The sequence below is a fragment of the Podarcis cretensis genome (assembly GCF_951804945.1).
Source record: "Podarcis cretensis genome assembly, chromosome: 3".
NCBI lineage: Eukaryota > Metazoa > Chordata > Lepidosauria > Squamata > Lacertidae > Podarcis > Podarcis cretensis.
Window position 1 is genome coordinate 118,169,124 of NC_137172.1, and position 17,630 is coordinate 118,186,753.

Sequence of the window (17,630 nt, forward strand, 5' to 3'; positions counted from 1 at the left end):
CCTTTTTTTTTTTAAAAAATATATTTATTAGGCTTTTATAAAGGAGAAAACACATAACAACCCAAAAAAATAAATACAAAAACATAATCAAAAATACACATAAAACAGATCAGAAAAACAAGATACAGGAAAAATAAAATTCCTCCCAACAAAACAAATAAAAACTCCAGCTTTTAAATTCATATTTGATTAACTTTCTTTCTTGACTTCCTCACGCCTCCCTTTTTTGTGTTCCTCTTTACCCAATCAGATACAGCAAATCCTTACCCTCATTTCTTCTTATTAAAATCACTCTATTATGTCTCCAATCTTTCCTCCTTATATTTAAACGCCCTTAACATATTATTTACTTTTGACATAATAAAACTTTTGTCTTTCACCCTTTTTCTATTACATTTTTGCATATTTTTGCATAATGCCATATTATTTTCATATCCAACATCCTTTTCACGTTCAGGAAGGCCCTCTTTCCAATCTGCCCCCCCCCCCAAGGCCAGGGCTTCCCTTCCCTTCTTCTCGCCCGGGTGTGCGTAAAGCGGCGCCTTTCCCCGCGCGCCGCCGGGCCGGAGCCCCGCGGGACCCCCCTGGCTCGGAGGGGTCGAGCTGCGCAGGCCCGGCCTCCTCGTCTCCCAGCGAAGGAGCGCGCTCGGCGGCCAAGGCTCCGCGGCTCCGCCTCGCCCAAGCCCAAGCCCAAGCCCGCCCGGCCGGCTGAGCAGGCAGGCAGGCAGGCGGGCGGGACTCTGGGCTCGCCTCCCCGGCTTCTGCGTCAGAGCGCAGCGCGCAAGCCGAGGCCCGCCGTCTCCACGCCGCAGGTAGGAAGAAGCGCCGCGGGGCGAGGAGCGGGGTCCCCGGCTCGCCAGGAAGCAGGCGGGCGGGCAGGCAGGCGCTGCCGGCCTCCCGTTTAGCCCGGTGGCGGAGGAGGGACTGCATTCCCCGCAGCGCCAAAGCGGGTGGGCTCCGGGGTCCCTCGGCCCAGAGCTGGTTGCGCCTTTCCGGGGAGGGGAGGGGGGGAGATCTGCTGGATCCGGCCGCGAAGCGTCCCCTGATCCACGGGATCGCCCAGGGGCCTCTTCTGGAAAGTGCCCCCAACACCCCCCAACCCCCAAAAGAAAAGCAAAGAAAGGAAAAGCTCTCCGCAGTTCTCATTTTCTTACTTATTCTGTATACCGCCCTTCATCCCTAGATCCCAGCATTAAAAACACAAAATGCATATTAAAAACAAGAACAGGAGGAAAGCAAATCAGTAACCCCCTTCTCCCCACTCCCTTCCACAAACACATTTAAAAGGGTGTTAAAAATGTGTTTCTGGGAGGGGGTGGTTTTGTTTTGTTTTGATGATGTATTTCGTGTTTAGAGTGGATCCACACTAAGCATTTGTTAAAACATGTGCAGAACACCACACGTTGAATGCACATGGCTTCCCCCTGCTGCCAAAGAACCCTGGAAATTGTAGTTTCCACCCCAGAGAGGCTTCGGTTCCCAGAATTCTTTTTTGAGGGGAGAGCGAGGAGCCATGCGCTTCAAATTGTGGGGTGTGTGTGCTTGTTTGTGCTTTAAATGCATGGTGTGCATGTGGACCTGAGCAATTCATTTGGCTATTGCAGTTAATGAAGCACTTTTTCCTTTGACTTGCATCTGCTGGGTTTTCCTTTGAGTTGCATCTGCTGCCTCTGTTTCCACCCAGGGGTGGGGAGAAGCCGGTCCTATGTGATTATGGCCCAGAAAGATGAAGTAGGATGGAGGGTGGAGTCAGTGAAAATAGTGTGCTACCTTTTTGTACAACCCTTTGTGTTTGGGGCCAGATTAGTTGAAGGACACTGGCTGTGCGCACATTTCGGCCTACTTTGACTCCAGCCTGCTCCCACTACATGTGTTTGAAGCAGTGTTAGAAACTGAGATATGAAAGCTAGGAGCTGAATGACTCCCTAAAACCTAGGTTATGGGTGCAAGAATGGAATGCCTAGGTGTGCTTTTTAATAACGGGAATACAAACTTAAAATGAATGAACTGCCGCTAAAATATTAAGTTAATTTTTCACATGGTCTAGTCCTTCCCCTAGGGACGCGGGTGGCGCTGTGGGTTAAACCACAGGGCCTAGGACTTGCCAATCAGAAGGTCGGTGGTTCGAATCCACGCAACGGGGTGAGCTCCCATTGCTCGGTCCCTGCTCCTGCCCACCTAGCAGTTCGAAAGCACGTCAAAGTGCAAGTAGATAAATAGGTACTGCTCCGGTGGGAAGGTAAAAGGCGTTTCCATGCGCTGCTCTGGTTCGCCAGAAGCGGCTTAGTCATGCTGGCCACATGACCCAGAAGCTGTACGCCGGCTCCCTCGGCCAGTAAAGCAAGATGAGCGCCGCAACCCCAGAGTCGTCCGCGACTGGACCTAATGGTCAGGGGTCCCTTTACCTTTTAGTCCTTCCCCTGCCCACCCCCCTAATATTCTTAAGGGGTCTCTTCTCAACTCTTCAGTGGGGAGGTAGAAAAAGTCCTTTCCCTCCACTCTGCAGTTTTAATCTGAAATCTTAGTACTGTGCCCAGAGCTCAGAAACTGCTCACGCTAATGAAATTCCGTCACAAAATGTGCCTAGAACAATGGGAGTTTCGAACACTGGTTTGTAGCTGAGTCCACGTGGCATTAGCCACAGTACCTTGTAGCTTCTTGACAAAGGCTCAGACAGCCCTTGCACTGGCACAGATGGCAGCTTCAGTGAATTGGAGTTTGGTTACGGGCCTGGGATGAATCTGTAGCCCTGCCACCTGTGTGGTGTGAACATCGACCAAGAAAGCAGCTTGCAGCTCAGCCTGGGGTGTGGATGTGACCTCACTACGTTTCAGGCCTCTAATGTGTACACAGCCTGTAGAGCTTGCCATCCTTTGCGATAAGCATCAGAGAGGCCTCCTTGTTAGCCTGCCTTTATGATAAGTTAGACTGGCAGCCACTAAGGAAGGCTTGTGTTATAAAAGGAACCTATTCTATGGATGGCCCAATGAATGGCCCCTTCAGTCCAGCATTGAAAGCGGCTTTTAACTGATGGGATTTTATTGGCCATGGCAGTTTCTGTTGCTTGAATTACACCGTGAAATATCGGTGCTTGCTTATATATTGCACAACATATTATATGTTTTAAATATATTTTATGTTTTTGATGTTTGCCAGCTTGAGAAAGACTACACAGAAAGGGGATAGGAGGTATCGACAAATAAAACACCTGCCTAAACTGAGTTCTGCAAAACACAGCAAATGAGTGGATGAAGGCTTTTCAGCTTCATCACTCAAGGGAAACTGTCCTCCAACAGCTATAGGTGAAAGTGCATCCGATTCCGGATTATTTTAAGCAAGGTACTGTTTTCTGCTCACTTAACCCTACTTCTTAAATCATGTGTTCTCTGTCCACATACTGTTTTTTGGAGTTCCCAAACTGTTTTCTGAATGCTTGCACCCTAGTACTTTGCATTGTGCTGAGGTGCAAGTGTTTGGGCAGCTGTGACGGCAACGTGTGGACTGTGCACAACAGACAAGAGAGAGGATTAATTGAAACAGGGCGGTCTTTATTCCAGATTACTTAATCCAGAACGCTTTGGGTACTGCCTGTCCGCTGCCGACACATACTCCCGAGAAGGTTGGCCACAAGAGAATTGTAACCCAGCGGCTGATAAAGGTTCCTTTCCTGGTAAAGGAGACCAGGAAAAGGTCCAGAAATGGCCTCTGCTATCGGATCTTTATGCTTCTGCATACTCGTTGCTGGAAGAAGGGAGGTTGCTTTAGAGCTCAGGTCTTGCTTGCAGGCTGCCCACAAGCCTCAGTTTGACCACTGTGAGAGCAGAGGCTAGATGGGCCATTGGCTTGGTCCAGTAGGCTGTCCTTATGTTCTTTGTTGTTGTTGAGTCGTTTAGTCGTGTCCGACTGTTTGTGACCCCATGGACCAGAGCATGCCAGGCGCTCCTGTCTTCCACTGCCTCCCGCAGTTTGGTCAACACTGTCCAACCATCTCGTCCTCCGTCGTCCCCTTCTCCTTGTGCCCTCCATCTTTCCCAACATCAGGGTCTTTTCCAGGGAGTCTTCTCTTCTCATGAGGTAGCCAAAGTATTGGAGCCTCAGCTTCAGGATCTGTCCTTCCAGTGAGCACTCAGGGCTGATTTCCTTCAGAATGGATAGGTTTGATCTTCTTGCAGTCCATGGGACTCTCAAGAGTCTCCTCCAGCACCATAATTCAAAAGCATCAATTCTTTGGCGATCAGCCTTCTTTATGGTCCAGCTCTCACTTCCATACATCACTACTGGGAAAACCATAGCTTTAACTAAACAGACCTTTGTTGGCAAGGTGATGTCTCTCCCTATGTTCTTATGCGGATTCAAATCAGATATGGTGCTTTATATATGTTAAACCCCCAGTACAATGGCTATTGTAAGGGAAAGAAGGAGGGAGAAAGCTGAATGGGCGCAATCCTTAGCTATGCCTGCCTATAATGATATTCAGAATTAGCCGTTTCTGAGGGGAAGCATGTTTGGAGGACGACTTTCTTTACTGGGTAAAAGCCTACGAATAAAATTTGAAGTGGTGGTACTACACAGACTTCTAAATACCTGCCGACACAAGGCCGTTATTTTAAAAAACAAGCAAGTAGAAAGCGAGCCCTTTCAAATTTTGGATATATCTGTTAAAAAATGAGGTACAGGTTTGATGTCCTGGAATTATTAGCCTTCTGGAGAATGCTTTCATGGTCATTTTGTCCTTACATCTATTCATATCTCTGTAATAGTTTAAGGCTACAGCTTTGTGAATTAACAGTTATCAAACTCTTCCCACCAACTCTCTGCAACACCACACTTGGAATATCAGCACAATAAAGTTCACTGTATTTTTTCAAAACCATAAATATATTTCCAAGTGTCCACAAATGGTACTTTATCTTCTAGTGTGGCATGAGGTGAAGGGAAAAAACAAGGAGGGGTGTATTTATTTCTGAAGCCTCTCTCCCTCCCTGCCCCAAAACGTGGGACAGCACACCTGTGTGTAACCTTTTCTCCAATCTGAATGGAAGAGTCTAGGTTAGAGGTTCCCAGAGACCCACAGCAAAAATACAATTAAAAATCAGGTACCATTTAGCACAGCAAAGTGCAATAGCTACAACAGCTGAAGACCTTTACCAATTTCAAAGTGGACTGGAGGGGGAGAGATTTGCTGGCCATGAGATTTGCTATTCCTGTCGGTTGCCTGTAAGCAGTACTTATGGGCAAGAAATATAAGGGTCACCCTTTTAAAATCATTCCTGCAGCATCATTCAGTCGTGCCTTCATTTTGCAGGAACTGGCCAATATACATTTGATTCAAGTAGTGTGCTTACCCACAGAATAGCTTCCCTTTTATACATTCCTTGCTTAGTGGCTCTGCAGAATGTTCTACTCTATTTCCCCCCTTAAAAAAAAAAACAACTTTCTGGCCTTCTCTCAGAACTGGGATTATTTGGAAGGAAATTTTTGTTGCTGTTATGTAGAACCGTCGTTCAGTTTTGGCACAGGGCTTGTGGCAGAAAGGCAGGCCAGAAACTGATCAAGTTTCTGCTTGTTGTATGTAGGAAGTACCTTTTTTGTATAGTTTGAAGCAATTGTTTTGCAGATTAAGTAAGGGAAATAAACAAGGAGTCCAGGATTGCCTGTAGATATATGGAATCATCCACATTGCTTTATTTCCCCCTTAGCAACTTCTGTTCCATAGCAGTTTGTGTTGATTTTGGCAACCAACTGTTTTGTTGAAGCAGGCAATGGTCTTATTTATTGAAGATTAAAGCTTGAACACAACTGCTCAAAACTAGGGGTGTTGCCTGGAATCTTAGTCATTACTATGAGTTGCAACCGATTTCTGAACTAAGTGATTAAAACACAAGTTTTAAGCCGCCATCTTAAAAAGGGATCTGATCTCTCTCTCTCTCTCTCTCTCACACACACACACAAAAGCTGTGCCACTGACCTGTGGTCAATTTGGGGATACCTCTTTAAATGATCCAAACTTTTTAAGTTAAGTGGACCAATCAGTTGTCCAAACAACTTTTAAACTCTGCCATAGCAGCAGCACATTCTCTGTGGTCATGGTTGTCAAAGTGTGAGGGCATACTCTGGCCTCTGCTAGCTCAGTTTTGTGTGTGTCTTTTTTGAGGTAATAAAAAGTAGTTTGCTCCCCACCCTCTGAATCAGTGGGAGTGTACAATTTCTCATTGAGAGCTAATGGGGCACTCATTTGTTTTATGAATGTGCTTTCTGGCTGAGTCCATGTGATGGAAATGAAAAACGTTGCCGACCTTGCAGACATCCATGTTCCTGGCCCACGCCCCTTTTCTTTTGAAAAAAAGCACTATTCAGATGATATCTTTGCAATTTGGTTCCCTGAACTCCATTGTCTGTTTCCCACATTGTTATCAGTAGAATATCAAATTATGTATTTACATGGGGTATTTTCATGCCAACATCAGCATTCTGGTTCCAGGGGTGAGCAGAGAGCAGCATGAAAAGTAGTCTTAACCCAAATCTAAATCTTTAAAATGGGCGGAGATTCTGTGACTCTCCAGATGTTCACCATCTGCGTCTCTCATCATCCCAGATGATGGGCCATGCTGGTTGGGGTTGGTAGGAACTGGAATCCAACAACATCTGGAGGGCCTTCTGCTTTAAATGTTACCAGTATGATCTAGGTCATGGGTAGGCAAACTAAGTCCCGGGCACCAGATCTGGCCCAATCGCCTTCTAAATCCGGCCTGCGGACGGTCCGTGTGTTTTTACATGAGTAGAAAGTGTGCTTTTATTTAAAATGCATCTCTGGGTTATATGTGGGGCATAGGAATTTGTTCATTTATTTTCAAAATATAGTCCGGCCCCCCACAAGGTCTGAGGGACAATGGACCAACCCCCTGCTGAAAAAGTTTGCTGACCCTTCTAGGTGCTGCACATTTATTAATTTTACTACATTTATATCTTTCCTTTCTTCTGTCATGGAACCCAAGTTGATGGTGGCTTTCTGTCAGGAGCGCATCCTACTCTCGAGGAGGACCCTGGCAGAGACACATGCGCAACTGGCATGTTCCCTCCCTCCTGGTTGATCGTTCAGAAGCTTCAAAAGCTTTCTTCTGCTCGAACATCACAGCGGCCGATGCCAACAGACATCGGTACCCTTAGGGGTCCGCAGAGTTTGCGCAGCTTGCGTAAGAGACCTCAGCAGCTCAGCATTTTGGCTGATCTACTTTATTTACATATAAACATATACAGAGCCCTGCAACATGGCTCCCTCTCTCTCTAGCATCAGACAGCAAAGAAAGAACAAAGGACAATAGTCCCACTTCACGGAGCACAGTAACACAAACATCCTGTCTCCGTCACTTCCCACTCTGTGGAATCAAAGCATACACTGTCATGTGAAAGACAACAATCCCATGACTGCAATCATGGAGCAGGAATTCTAACACTTTCATGAGGTGCATGAAAGTGGTACCTATGCTATCATGATAATATTTGAAAACCTGTTCAAAATGAAAAAAGTTGCCAACCTTGCAGACTTCCCTTGGTTATCCAGGACTGTCAACCCATAGGCTGACGTAAGTGATTTCTTTAAGAGCTCGTGGACCATTTTATGAGCCTAATTTTTCTCTGTTTATCTGCCTGTACTATAGGTAAACCTGTCCTGGTTTTTGTGTGTAGAGCATAATGTCAGAGAGTGATCTTGCTGGAGAAGAGTACCCAGCAGAGATCCATGATTACCTTTCGGCCTTTGATAAGTCTCTTGGTTTTGTGGACGAGATGTTGAAGACTATGATGTCTGTGTCGAGAAGTGAGCTTCTCCAGAAGGTAAGAAGCAGGTGAAGGCACAACAGTGTTTGTCTTTTAACTAATCGATGGTGGAAGGGAGGGTCCCCAGCGGTCTTTCATATTAGGGTGGCTTGTACTTCATCCAGAAACCAAAGTACGTTCTCTGCTTGCCTTATTTCTGGAAGTGGGGTTTTAGAATAAACTTTCCCTAGAATGTAAAATCTAGGTGTTGCAGCTGTAGGAAGAACAGATCTAAAAGAATATATGAAGTATCTTTTCTTTCTCACTTTCAACACCCAGAAACAGCACAAGGCACTGCCTGAGGCCTTGGTACATGTATCGATGTACCTTAACATTTAAAATCCAATTTGTAATTTCTTTGGGGCAAAATAAAAACTCGTCCATCAGGGAATTTCACCCCCGAAGCTTTCCAAACATGAATAAATTATAAACACAACGGTCCTGACAACTCAGCTCTTTGACAGCATCCATGTTCAATCTTGTAAGCTGCACACTCATGTAACCTGAGTTTCCTGGAAATCCTGTAGGAACAAAATGATAGATTGGGTTTGACAGCCAAAAAAACACACGTTTCTACCTTTTGGTGTACAGCTGCAATATCCCTGCATGCATTGTACACTTAAGTACAGGTGGCAATGATCCATAGCCACCAGTGCCGTAGGACTCCTTCCTTGCTTGTAAAGAGAAGCAACTCTGCGAGCACCTGGGGCTTTCGTAGTTGGCTGTGAGGAAGGTCCAGAGGTTACCTCGTTGGGTCACTGCCAGGAATGACAAGTAGATAATACATGGGAGCAGTGGTGTAGCATAATGGCTCATAGAGCTTCCTTTGGTGGTGATATTGGTGGAGGAGACTGCTACTTCTGAAGCCCAGACAGCTTGCTGGGGGCTGGGGTGGAGTTACTATTTCCTACCACAGTCATAAGCGACGCGGGTGGTGCTGTGGGTTAAACCACAGAGCCTAGGACTTGCCAATCAGAAGGCCGGCGGTTCAAATCCCTGTGACGGGGTGAGCTCCCATTGCCCAGTCCCTGCTCTTGCCCACCTAGCAGTTTGAAAACACATCAAAGTGCAAATAGATAAATAGGTACCGCTCCGGTGGGAAGGTAAACGGCGTTTCCGTGCGCTGCTCTGGTTCGACAGAAGCAGCTTAGTCATGCTGGCCACGTGACCCGGAAGCTATCTGCGGACAAACGCCCGTTCCCTCGGCAATAAAGCGAGATGAGCGCCGCAACCCCAGAGTCAGTCACGACTGGACCTAATGGTCAGGGATCCCTTTACCTTACCACAGTCATGAAAAATATATGTATATATTTCCTTCCCATTGACTGCAGCAGATTGAGGAGGATAAAATAGGCCCGCTCCCAGGCTGGCACAGTTTTGGGGTTGGTTTGGGGAGTATTGGGGGAACAAGGATTCATAGGACCCTGGAATACCTTGTGTTGTCCTCTAACATGGTTTTCCCTCCTGTGGAACAGTGATGCTTCTCTTTTGTGGGCTTCTCTTTTTCACCCATGGAAAGATCTGAAATATCCACTTGTTTCCCTGGGAGTATACGCAAGCTCCCAAACTGCAAACTCTCAAGTCCTGTTAGAATCAGATCAGTTGGCTTTTGGGAAGCTGCCCCTCCACTTGCAATTCAGGGACAATAATATTAGCCTACCTTACAGAGTAAGGGACGCAGGTGGCGCTGTGGGTTAAAGCCTCAGTGCCTAGGACTTGCCGATCGAAAGGTCGGCGGTTCGAATCCCTGCGGCGGGGTGCGCTCCCGCTGCTCGGTCCCAGCGCCTGCCAACCTAGCAGTTCGAAAGCACCTCCGGGTGCAAGTAGATAAATAGGGACCGCTTACCAGCGGGAAGGTAAACGGCGTTTCCGTGTGCGGCTCTGGCTCTGGCTCTGGCCAGAGCAGCGATGTCACTCTGGCCACGTGACCCGGAAGTGTCTCCGGACAGCGCTGGCCCCTGGCCTCTTAAGTGAGATGGGCGCACAACCCCAGAGTCTGTCAAGACTGGCCCGTACGGGCAGGGGTACCTTTACCTTTACCTTACCTTACAGAGTTATTGCAAATATTCCTGCAAATTATGTGAAGCATGTGAAAAAATGTGAATCGTTTTAAATGTTCAGAACGGGTACATAGATGCTGAGCTGTGTTATTAGCTTATTTCAGCATACAGTGGACACTTGGGTTGCAAACATAATCCGTGCGGAAGGCACATTCGCAACCCTCAGTGCCGTGTCTGCGCACGTGTGGGTTGCGATTTGGCACTTCTGCACGTGCGCAAAGCATGATTTAGCGCTTCTGCGCATGTGCGACCGCCGAAACCCAGAAGTAACCCATTCCGGTACTTCCGGGTTCGGCACGGTGCGCAACCTGAAAATGCACAACTTGAAGCGTCTGTAACCCGAGGTATGACTGTACTTTATGGATTTCCTGACATTTCATTGGGTTAAAGGTAAAGGGACCCCTGACCATTAGGTCCAGTCATGACCGACTCTGGGGTTGTGGTGCTCATCTCGCTTTATTGGCTGAGGGAGCCGGCGTACAGCTTCCGGGTCATGTGGCCAGCATAACTAAGCCGCTTCTGGCGAACCAGAGCAGCGCACGGAAACGCCGTTTACCTTCCCGCCGGAGCGGTACCTATTTATCTACTTGCACTTTGACGTGCTTTCGAACTGGTAGGTTGGCAGGAGCAGGGACCGAGCAACGGGAGCTCACCCTGTCATGGGGATTCCGCGTCCCACAGCGCCACCCGCGTCCCTTCATTGGGTTGGGTAGTTAATAATATAATGGGACAATTTTATTAGGTGTCTGAAAGTGAAGCCCCCAAATGCAGATCATGCCAACATAAATATTACTTTCTATTCTTTAGAAATTTGTTTACTTGAAATTATTGGGTAGGATTCCATGAACAATTTGATTTTTTTTTTTTTAATGAACTTTGAATTCTGTGAAGTACTGTTAGATTCCTGATTGGGGGGAGTGTGGCATTGACGCTATACTGTGATAGTAATTGGTTCCTGTAGCTGGAAGCCTTTTTTGATGTCTCAGATAATGAAATGCACACGATGACGTTTGTATCTTTTGTGTTTTAGCTGGATCCTCTTGAACAAGCAAAATTAGATTTGGTCTCTGCTTACACATTGAATTCGATGTTTTGGGGTGAGTGCGGAGTATGAAATTTATGGTGGTAATTTAGGCACTTTAGCATGTAACGGCGTATTTAAATATGCAACTCGGCAGCTAAGTATCCATCCTATTTCTAATGATGATTTTACAGCCACTATACTTTTATAAGTGACACTTAAAGAAAAGCTTAATTATTTAAGCCTTCGCCATTTTTGTAATAGCTGATCAATTCCCTTTTCTTGTTCTCTGGTTCCTCTAGCAACCCTTCTGATTCTCCGTATAGCCTTTGATCCCATTTTACCCAGCTGTTAGGCGTTTTATATTATGACGAATACCACCGAGTTCAGTTTAGCAAAACAGCTTTACAGTCTTGCAATTGATGTGTGCTTGCAATTTAGATGTGTAGTGAGGATTCTATTGCTAAAGTCTCTCACAACAATAATAATATTGATTAATAAAATTCATTTTACAGTATATCTTGCCACACAAGGAATTAATCCAAAGGAGCACCCAGTGAAACAGGAGCTGGTAAGATTCTTATATAAAATACAGTACAAAATCAGATTCTTACTTAAAATACAGTGCAAAATTCCTGGGATAAATGCTTGCACAATGTTAAATCCTCTCTCTCTTTCTCTCTCTCTGTGTGTTCATGGATGGATCCTCAATTATAAACTTATTTTATATTTTTATTTTATTCCAAACATGTCAAGGTGATATTCCTGGTTCCTCCTCTACCCCAGTTTAACCTCACAACAACCCTCTGAGGTTGATTAAGAGTCACTGACTGGCCCAAGGCCACCTAGACCAGGCGCCCCAACCTTTGGCCCTCCAGATGTTTTGGACTACAATTCCCATCATCCCTCCACTGGACTTGTTAACTAGGGATCATGGGAGTTGTAGGCCAAAACATCTGGAGGGCCAAAGATGGGGGATGCCTGACCTAGACCTTCATGGCTGTTTGCACCTTGATCTCCTGAGTCCTCTTCTAGTGCTAACCCAGCCTTCCTCAACCTTGGATCTCCAGGTGTTCTTGAACAACAACTCCCCTGATCACTGGCCATTCTGGCTAGGAATGATGGGAGTTGTAGTCCAGACATCTAGGGACCAAGGTTGAGAGAGCCTATGTTTTCCCCCCTTTAAAAAATACTTTATTTTTCAATTTTCAAAATTTGCATTAAATGACTCCCCCCCCCCGTTTTCCATTTCCCCCCTTTAATTCTCTTATATCTCTCCAATTAATTATAACTTCTTTTTTCCTCCTAATTCTATTATTAGTTCACAAATGTTACATCAAACCTGCTAATGTTTTAAGATTTTTACAGTATTCTTCAAAGTAATCTGTAAAATCTTCCCATTCTTGATTGTGTTTTTCCTCATCTTGGTGTCTGATCTTCACAGTAAGTTTAGCCATTTCGGCACAGTCTATCATCTTAGTCTTCCATTCTTCTTTTGTTGGGACATTCTCTTCTTTCCAATTCTGGGCAAGTAACATTCTAGCTGCTGTAGTCGCATACAAAAACAGTCTCTTGCTTCTTTGCACTTCTTTTCCTATTACTCCTAGTAAAAAAGCCTCTGATTTTTTAAAAAACGTATTCTTAAACATTTTTGAAATTTCATTGTATACCATTTCCCAGAAGCCCTTTACTTGCCGATGATGAATGAACTTTATTACGGTCACAGACCAGGATTAAAAAAAACACAACAACAAGAACAACAACATATAAACAAAATAGCAGTTAGGATTTTTTTAAAACTGATAATTGTTAGAGCAAATAAGGACAAAGAAACAAGCATAGGATAAAACATCTGAATAAAATACAAGATTAAACACGGATAATGGATGGATAAAAACTGATAATTAAAACAGATAAGAACTAAAAACAAATAAAAACACGCAGTTCAAACAACTGTAAGAGCATAAGAACTAAAAGACTCGCAGTTAAAACAACTATAATAGGCTGCAGAGTAGAAGCCTCTGAAATAGAGGACACTCACAACATTAGAAACTGATGTGCAAATATGGTTAAAACAGACAATTAAAACAATGTACAACAATGAACTATCCCAGGGAGTTGACTCAGAGTCACCCATAGAGCTGAGTTTGGGGATTTTCATGTCGGACTGTTTTGAGTTGGGCGATGGTCTGTGCCTACAGATTTGTACACAGAATCTGGCGACCATCCAGGTCAGCTTCCTTTACTTTTTTACACGTCCACCACATATGAAAAACTGTACCTTCTTTCTCCTTGCATTTCCAGCATAAATTAGAAGAATTTTTATACCTCTTAGCCAGCTTTACTGGAGTCAAATACCACCGGTACATCAGAGTAGAGCCTATGCTAACCACTTTTCCACACTTGCTTCAAATACAAAGCTTTTGCCTCCATGCGTTGGTGTACTGCCTCCAGTGAAAATTTGCTGAAGCAAAGCCACCATTGAGTACGACCGATTGTTCATATGATTTGCTCACCTTCCTAAGCTAGGAAGGAATTCCCAGGAGGCGAGCGTTTCTTTGAAACAGTCTTGTCTGTCTCTGCAAGCAGAAGTTTCAGTCTCGGTGAAATTCCAAAAGGGCTACGAGTTAAAAGTCAGACAATCGTTTCTGATGCCTCTCCCTACTGAGAGTCGAATTTTGTGCCAGCCACCTTTTCACTTGCGGAATGGAAAAATGTTGCACATCTAATAATTATTTATAACTTCCAGTACAGTGTGTTTTCCTATAAATACTTGGACTTGTGTTAATCTCTGAGGCTACCTTTCCTTACTCCTGTATGACTTTAAAAGTATCATGTGGTTGATTTACTAGCAAAAACGGGAAAAGATTCTCCCTCCCCTTTTCCAATCCCTCCATTAATTCATTTTCTCAGCAGTAAAGAATCCAGTTCGGCAACAAAGCTAAAAGCTTTTTTGGCACCAGTTGTATGTATACTGTCCAGTAATTCTACATTAGTGACATATTTACTGCCTACAATAAATCTTTTCAGTTTGTCTTTATATTCCATTTAGATACATGAGTACAGTATATGAGGCTGGATACCTTGGAAATTCTGCTGACTTCAAGAATCAAATCAAATGATTTAGCTTGAAGAATAGAAAAACTGCAGATCAAATCTATCAGAATAGTTGTGACATATACATTGTATTATTCTATATACACGCACACATCGTTGCTAAAACAATGAACAGTGTGTAACCATAAAAGCAGATGGTTGGCAGAACTAATTGCAGAATAAAAGTTACTCTTGCATAGAGAACTATAGCTTCATGCCCATACATAACGTGTGGCTAGATTTGCGGTGCATTCTTTTAGAAAGAAGATTTGCATTTGTTCCAAGATCTTATCTGAACCAAATTGCCATTCAATTTTTCTTACCTCTTCCCAAAGCTATGTCGGTATAGCCTATAGAAAATATATTTAGTCTTGAAAATCTCAAGCGATGTGTGAATTGTTCGTTTTGCTGAAAGCTTGAACTCCCTGAGAGGAAAGGGATTATTTTCCAATTCTTCTAGTTCCTTGTAAACATTGTATAATGAAGTGGGGGTGGGGGAAAGGAGAGAGAGGTGGATGGTATTTCCTTTGAAGGATAACGTGATATCCTTATCTTGCATATGGATCCTCAATCAGTAGTCACTGCTATCTTGCCGCATGTCTGGTACTTAGGACCAAAGGGAACATACATGATCGGTTCAGTGGAACTTTTCAATCAGGTTGTGAGAATCCATTACATTGTGTCATTGAATGTAAATCTCTTCATCAGCTCCTTTTACCTACGTTGACATATAGGCTTGCCATTTATTCTTACGGCTTGTTGGAGCACTCCTGAGGCCATCACACAACATGTTACGATGGTCTTGAGAAAACAAGGTCACTATCTAATCAAACGTTTGTTGTAATGGGATTAAAGGGAACTCCGTATACTCGTAATTTTGGAAATCTTAATCAAAAGATCGGTGCCAGGCCAGGACATTATGCTGCCTGAAGCAGAGACAAAATGGCAGCCACACCATCAGAATCCCTACCAGGGCCAGCATTTTCTGGATCATTGGCACCAGTTCCTGCCTTTTTCTATGGTGACACCATGAGGTGAAGAGGCCACATAATTTATATTATACACCCCATCTACATAGAATCCTTTTCTTCCTTGAACCACTGCCATCTGAAATGACATTTTATCTAAATGAAACAACTGTGCTGAGTGGATGCTTTGGAATTTACACAGCTACCCTTCCAGGTGATTCAAAAGAATCTGATAGTGTGTTCTACTAATAGTTGTGCAAGTAGAACTGCAGGTTTAAATAGGCTGGATAATCTGGAAGCAAGTTAAAGGTGCTTATGGGGCGTGGGCAGTGGCGTAGCGTGGGTGGGTGGTGCAGGGGGGGCCGGCCGCACCGGGCGCAACATCTGGGGGTTAGGGTTAGGAGTAGGGTTAGGGGGCGCAAATCCATGGGTTAGGGGGCGCAAATTACTTGCCTTGCCCCGGGTGCTGACAACCCACGCTACGCCACTGGGCGTGGGTTTTTTTGGAGAGGCTATTTTGGTTCCGCTTTTAGTGTAATGGGGAATGAAAAGAAGATTACAGGTCCCCCTTTCCCTCTAAGAGTTATGTTTAAAACAGTGTTTAGGGCTTTGTAGGTCAGTAGCAAAGTATAAAGTCAGATAGCCAGTGCAATTCTTCTAGAACTGGTGTCATGTGCTTAGCCCTCTACTCAGTCACCCAGTCAGACCACACCGACCCACAGCACACAGTTCGCTCAAGACCCTTGCCCGTGGCGACTGACAACCATGGTGTCCCAACTTGTCATGGTGGCAAAGTTTTTTATCCACTAGGTCCCTAGAGACATGTCCCAGCAGGCTCTCGAGGGCTCCAGTACTTTGTTCACTTAGATATAAATAAACTTCGCACCACTTGGAATAGCTCTGCTGGCTGGCTTTTTGAGATGCAATTGAGGCAACCCACAATCCTCTCTTGCTTCCCCCACTACTGTAAATAATGGACAATTATGCATTCTTAATGCACATTGGTGCCAAACTTACTGCTCTGCCTTCCTTTGGACCACGTCAGAGAGGCTGAGTGGTGCGTGTTTTGTCGTCAGGGCAATCGGTCCAGGTTTATGCGCTCCCTTGCTTAGCCATTGCTCCATGGCCCTTTTCAGTGCAGGGCTGCCTTAGCTGTGGCCCCCCAGATATTGCTGAATTACAAGCCCCATCATCCTTGATTATTGGTCCTGCTGGTTGGGGCTGATGGGAGCTGGAGTCCTTGAGGAGGCTGGAAGGAGCAGCTTCTCCATCCCTGAGCTAAGCTAGCAACACTAACAAAAGGATCTCAGACATGAATTTTGCATTTAGCCCTTGAGAATTAGATTTTCGTCTTGGAGGAGAGTCTCCATTGTGAGTTAGTTTTTGGCGAAGTTGAATTCTGGAATGTGCAAGGAAATAATAGTGTGGGGTGGGTCTTTTGTTTACCGTTTTACTTAACAACCTCTTACACCTTTTTGATTGAAAGTGTGATCTTTCCATGTCTTCCAGGAGAGAATAAGAACCTACATGAACAGAGTCAAAGAGATAACGGACAAGAAAAAAGCTGCCAGGCTGGATAAAGGAGCCGCTTCAAGATTTCTGCGGAGTGCCCTCTATGAACCCAAAGCTCAGAACAAGTCTGCAAAGAGAACTCCCGTTCCAGCCAAAAAGAAGAAAACACACTAGGATTTCCCTGTTTTCATTGGTGTAGGCGGAATGAATATTTTAATTGAATTTTTCATGTTTCCTATGCAGTAAAAATACATTTTGGCGAAATAAATTTATAACAAAAAACCAATTGAGATTTGTAACCCTGCCTCAGATCCTGTTGTTTATTTTGACTTTTGATAGAGAAGCTGAAATTAACTAATCAGGGTCGTCCAACCCACCTACTTTTTACAAAATAGAACTTCTAGCTAATTTGTCTTTTGATCTGGGAAACACGACAAGGTATCCATATGCTAGGCAGCTTAAGAGCAACTACTGCCGGACAGAAAGTTTGCAGATTGCACTATCCGTGTTCAAATGTACAGTGGTACCTCGGGTTACATACGCTTCAGGTTACAGATTCCGCTAACCCAGAAATAGTGCTTCAGGTTAGGAACTTTGCTCCAGGATGAGAACAGAAATCGTGCTCCGGCGGCGCAGCAGCAGCAGCAGCAGCAGGCCCCATTAGCTAAAGTGGTACTTCAGGTTAAGTACGGACCTCCGGAACGAATTAAGTACTTAAGCCGAGGTACCACTGTATCTGCTCAGCATCTGACACTTGTGTGCAGTTCTTTCATGCTAAACCAGCTTAGCTGCTGCGTTTTATCAAGTATCTTCTTGAATAAATCGGCTGTTAATAAGAATTGTTTCCTTCCGTTCTAGTTCTGCTGGTGCTCTAGTTCAGGAACGACAGAACCTCCAGAAGTGGCTGCACTTCTGTACAGCTCCCACCAGCCTCTCTGCCCAATGGCCATACTGGCTGGAGCGGATGGAAGTTGGCAGTCTAATATCATCTGAAGGGACGCAGGTTCTTCATCCCTGCTCTAGCTCAACTGGATAATGTTTTAGTTGGTGTTCTTGCTGGAGTGCTTCCCCCCCGTCAGTTCCATTCATGTTGTTGGCATCTATCTTTCTCAAGAGACAATGGAGTGCTCTTCTGGAGTTGCAATCAGACTCCTGGAG

The 17,630-nt window shown here is 44.8% G+C and overlaps 1 protein-coding gene and 1 long non-coding RNA gene across 2 annotated transcripts in view; one reads left to right on the forward strand and one right to left on the reverse strand.

Moving 5' to 3' along the window:
- LOC307212780 overlaps nucleotides 1–17,630 on the reverse strand; it is a 362,404-nt gene that overhangs the window by 44,578 nt on the left and 300,196 nt on the right. The gene's annotated exons all lie outside the window — the stretch shown is intronic.
- C1D (C1D nuclear receptor corepressor) lies at nucleotides 656–16,771 on the forward strand. Its single transcript, XM_079970200.1, has 6 exons — nucleotides 656–812; nucleotides 3,157–3,339; nucleotides 7,659–7,833; nucleotides 10,906–10,972; nucleotides 11,412–11,467; nucleotides 16,470–16,771. The coding sequence occupies exons 3-6, from the start codon at nucleotides 7,693–7,695 to the stop codon at nucleotides 16,644–16,646; spliced, it is 441 nt and encodes a 146-aa protein (XP_079826326.1). The 5' UTR covers nucleotides 656–812; nucleotides 3,157–3,339; nucleotides 7,659–7,692; the 3' UTR covers nucleotides 16,647–16,771.

Coding starts and splice junctions, on each gene's coding strand:
- C1D (XM_079970200.1), top strand. CDS start 7,693: ATGTCAGAGAGTGATCTTGCTGGAGAAGAGTACCCAGCAGAGATCCAT. Junction 10,973..11,411: donor ATTGAATTCGATGTTTTGGG/GTGAGTGCGGAG, acceptor TTCATTTTACAG/TATATCTTGCCACACAAGGA. Junction 11,468..16,469: donor ACCCAGTGAAACAGGAGCTG/GTAAGATTCTTA, acceptor CATGTCTTCCAG/GAGAGAATAAGAACCTACAT.